Source organism: Nuphar pumila, chromosome 4 (genome assembly GCF_984573655.1).
Source record: "Nuphar pumila chromosome 4, dmNupPumi1.hap1.1, whole genome shotgun sequence".
Taxonomy (NCBI): Eukaryota; Viridiplantae; Streptophyta; class Magnoliopsida; order Nymphaeales; family Nymphaeaceae; genus Nuphar; species Nuphar pumila.
This window is the reverse complement of record NC_143252.1, coordinates 24,008,865-24,013,237: the sequence shown is the minus strand read 5'-3', so window position 1 is coordinate 24,013,237 and position 4,373 is coordinate 24,008,865. Positions and strand designations below refer to the sequence as shown.

At 38.2% G+C, this 4,373-nt stretch overlaps 1 protein-coding gene across 1 annotated transcript; it reads left to right on the top strand.

The window, feature by feature from the left end:
- Positions 1 to 1,892: 1,892 nt before the first annotated feature.
- LOC149839665 (L-type lectin-domain containing receptor kinase IV.1-like) lies at positions 1,893 to 3,401 on the top strand. Its single transcript, XM_090004910.1, has 2 exons — positions 1,893 to 1,912; positions 2,115 to 3,401. Exons 1-2 carry the CDS (start codon positions 1,893 to 1,895, stop codon positions 3,040 to 3,042), a joined length of 948 nt encoding a protein of 315 aa, XP_089861036.1. The 3' UTR covers positions 3,043 to 3,401.
- Positions 3,402 to 4,373: the final 972 nt, after the last annotated feature.

The window sequence follows — 4,373 nt, the reverse complement described above, 5'->3', positions numbered from 1 at the left end:
AAATACTTGCTATTTTTATCAAAAAAAATTCTCTGAAAAATAATAATAACATTTAATGATCTATATGCTCAATAAGCAACTAATTACAACTTTAATAATTTGTTTTTGAGGGTTTTAGAAAAAGACATTTGAAAAGGACAATTTAGAGAAGACAACATAATAGATTTGAAATCACTTTTGCAAAACTTTATTTGAGTAATAAAACTAAATTTCCCAATTTACAACCAAAAAGTAATTTTGTAAACCACATATGACAACCTCTATCATATTTGAAAATAAACAGATCTAATTTATCAACTAGAAAGTTTTTATTTTTGGTACTTTAACAGATCTAACTTCAAAAATGCATTTATTTAAGAGGGAATATGGAAGGAGAGCAGCAAATCGGACTAAATGGCTGATCAGGTCAACTGGATATGCAACACAAACTAAGGATGCAAAAGTTGAATTTAATCAGATAGACCAAATCCAGCATGTCATTTCTAGTTTTGGATCCTTAACATCAGGATGTGCATCCTCATCAGATTTAGATTTGTTTGCTCAGACTATTTTCAAGTTTGGATTGGATTCCGATCAATATTTTATCAAAATACAAGAACTTCTTACACGTAAAAAGATTGTCTTTGAACTTTTTTACCAGATCCAGTATTACCACTTATTTCGGATATGGATTCAACCCCAATTCAAACCCATGATCACATTTTAAAGGATTCACCACTATATAAAACAGGCCACGATCCCAAGAAAACCTACCTTGTCTGATTATCTCAAAGGTTCAAAAGTAGTTTTAAAACGGCTATCAACAACTCACACCAATGTTAGCAGTTTTTGACACTAACTTATTTCTAAAATTGGATAAATGAAACTATGCAGATCATTTTACATCGATAACAGCAACTTTAAAAATTTTAATATCCACTTAAAAGTCATCTTAGGAATACAAAAAAACATATCTGGGAATTGATGAGTGCATGATATTGGCATCAATTCAATTAGGTTCTTAAAAAAAGAGAGCAAACTTCAATGTTCACTTGCCTTCCTATAAATATCATTATGTGATAATTATGAATCTCTTGTTAGGTACAAAATATAAAAATTATAGGGCATAGGAGGTATGCCCTGTGCACCATCTAGCTGCAGTGGTAGAGGTCAACTAATCACATTACTTGCACTTCTTTACCATTGGCAGCTGACCGTGAAGATAATGCAGGAAGAAAAAACGATCCTTTCAAAACCAGCTAGCGTTTGCCTCATAAAATAAGCGGGTCAGAACCATACTTGAGCTCAGGAATGTGGTTAAATCTGTCAAAGAAAAAAGGAGCAGAATGTGAGAATTAAGGATCAGTTCCACAGACCAACATAAGGATTAAGGAAATTAAAAATTTGAACGTGTTCCTAATCAAGATTAAAGGATAGTCTCAAACCTTTGCTTGACTTCCAGAAGTCCTGTACCAATTGGCATAGGGATGCCCATTATGATGTACTCACTGAACACCTCAATTTGGTCAACCCTCCCATGTACAGACGCATCAAACAAGTGATCAGTTGTTTGCTCAAACGATGCCAACATCAAGACACTATCTTTCATCTTTTTGATACAAATCTTGTGATCCCTAGCACTTCACCCTGCTTGCATAATCAGATGCAAAGGAAATTTAGCTTATAAATAGTCTAAAAGTGGCTCTGATGTCACAGGCTCCAGAAAATTCCTTACCTTCAACGTCATAACATCTGCAAGAAGCATCATATGACGTACATCTATTGTCATGCCATGATTTCTCATAATAAACCGTATTTCATCAATTATGGACTGCCTTGCAGCTTCAATCCCCAGTGTATGTTCGATTTCAGTAACATGGTTGCTCCTTGTCTTCTTTCCCACCACCCCAGGGATGCCCATGACAGCAATAAGGTTGCTGTCCTGCAAATTTGCATTCCAAAAGCAACAAAAAGAAATGAATAAATGCATCTACCATTCATAACAAAAGTATAATCCAATACCAAAATCCATCCTCTGATGGATCATTTACACTTATCAAAGTTAGAGTGGAGAGCAGTCCATAATTGTTTAACTTAGGGACTCGTGCATTGGATTGGTTGACATCATCATGTAGGGCGACACATGGGGTTGGGTTGGTGCAGAAGATCTTGCCTTACAAGGAACTGTACAAAGCAACCAAAGGCTTCAAGGAGGAGATATTAGGGAGGGGAGGTTTTGGTTGTGTCTACAAAGGAGTGCTGCCCAGAAACGGCATGGAGGTTGCAGTCAAGAGAGTGTCTCATGGTGCAAAGCAAGGGATGAGGGAGTTTGTAGCAGAAGTATCGAGTTTAGGAAGGTTGAGGCATAGAAACCTGGTTCAATTGCAAGGGTGGTGTAGGCGAGGACAAGACCTGCTTCTAGTTTATGATTTCATGCCAAACGGGAGCCTAGATAGTTTTCTTTTCTATGAGCAGAAGAGAAACCTCAGCTGGGAAGAAAGGTTTAAGATTCTCAAGGGAATTGCTGCTGGTCTTCTGTATCTGCATGAAGAGTGGGAGCAGGTTGTTGTGCACAGGGACATAAAGGCGAGCAATGTTTTGTTGGACAGTGAATTGAATGGGATGCTTAGTGATTTTGGGCTTGCAAGACTCTATGAGCATGGAGCCAATCCCCAGACCACTCATGTTGTTGGCACACTGGGGTATATGGCACCGGAGCTTGTACGCACCGGCAAGGCTGCACCGAGCTCTGATGTCTTCTCCTACGGAGCATTGCTTCTCGAAGTGGCCTGTGGCAGAAGACCTATTAATTTACAGCAACAGGCTGAAAGTATTATTCTGGTGGACTGGATGCTTATGTGCTGGAGAAGTGGGTGGATAGTGCATGCTATAGATGAGAAGATTGGGATGAGATTTGTTGGGAGTGAGGCAGAGTTGGTGTTGAAGCTTGGTGTGCTCTGCTCACAGGAAAAACCAGAGGCTAGGCCTACCATGAGGCAGGTAGTTCAGTTTCTCAATGGTGACGCATCACTAGAAGAGTTTGTTGTTGGTCATGATGGATGATGCAGGCTTCCACCAGCTTGCCTTGGCATATTCATCTTCAGAGATGGTCTCATCAAATCCCTGAAGTCGCTCATAGAAGCCAACTGGACCCAGACTGAGGTTTTACACAGCTCTACTCTTCAACATGAACCAACTTGGTTTTACTCATGCAAGATCGTGAACCTGACCATTAGATGTAGGACAGATTGTAAAGCAGTACTCAAATTCAGTGTATATTAAGATTAATGGTCTTACATTATCTAGAAGTTCAGCATAGAAACTCAAAAGCATGGGAGTGAGATGTATTATCAAGTAAATGTCTGGATGTACTTAGCTTTCTTCCTAATGTTTGGTTAAAATAAAACAGTTATTAGTAGAAATTATGGTTCGTGTTAGATATACAAATCATACACGAATGTTGAAGTTAAGTATTAAGCTAAAGAGAGTAAAATATCAAGCCTAGAAGGTGATGAACTTTGATGAAAATGGCGATGATCCCATTGATGAAATGATTGTGTTACATTCTACAGTATATAAACACCATCTCGTATGTAGTTTTACATTTTCTTTTTTTCTTTTTTCTATTTCTGACATGTTATTTCAGTTCATGTTTAGGTACATTGTAGGTAGGGTTGCAAACTGGTCGGATTCTGGAAGCTAAATTTGTAAAATTTGACTGTCCCTGATCCAAACCGATCCGATTTCCCAATGTGTTTTGGGATCTGAAAATTTGCATCCCTAATTGCAGGGCATGAATCCCAAGACTCACCCAACTAAAAAACAAAAAATTGTTGTTTCCTAGTCGGGTCAGCCTTGGGTCCGACTCAACAAGTCCACAATTGAACATTTTCTCCCACATGAGTGCTCACTGGTAATGCATTTTCACCTATTTTTCGATTAAGGTAAAAACTTCTCATTCATTGCTTCTTGTTGAGTTTTTAGAGGAAGATGGCACCAAATGACACGATAATATAATGAGGCACTCGAGTAAAGAGTGAGAATCAATTGAAAATCAAGTGTAACTATTGCCATAATACTTTTTCTAGGGGCGTAACTCGACTAAACATTATTTAGCCAAAACACAACATAATGTTGCCCCATGCACATAAAGGGATTTGCCGGAGGCCATAAAATGACAATATCAACAGTTGCTTAGCAATTTAAGAGACAAAATGTAAGAGAAGAATGATGTTAAAATGGGGTATGCGCAACTATAGGAGGGTGTTTATGATGAGGATGAGCTACCCACTTCTGATCATATAACCCCTATTATAGCATCAAAAGTAGGATGCTTTGCAGCCAAGGGAAAAGGTGTGGTGTGGTTTGTTTTAGCAGTAGTAGTGTGGGTAGAA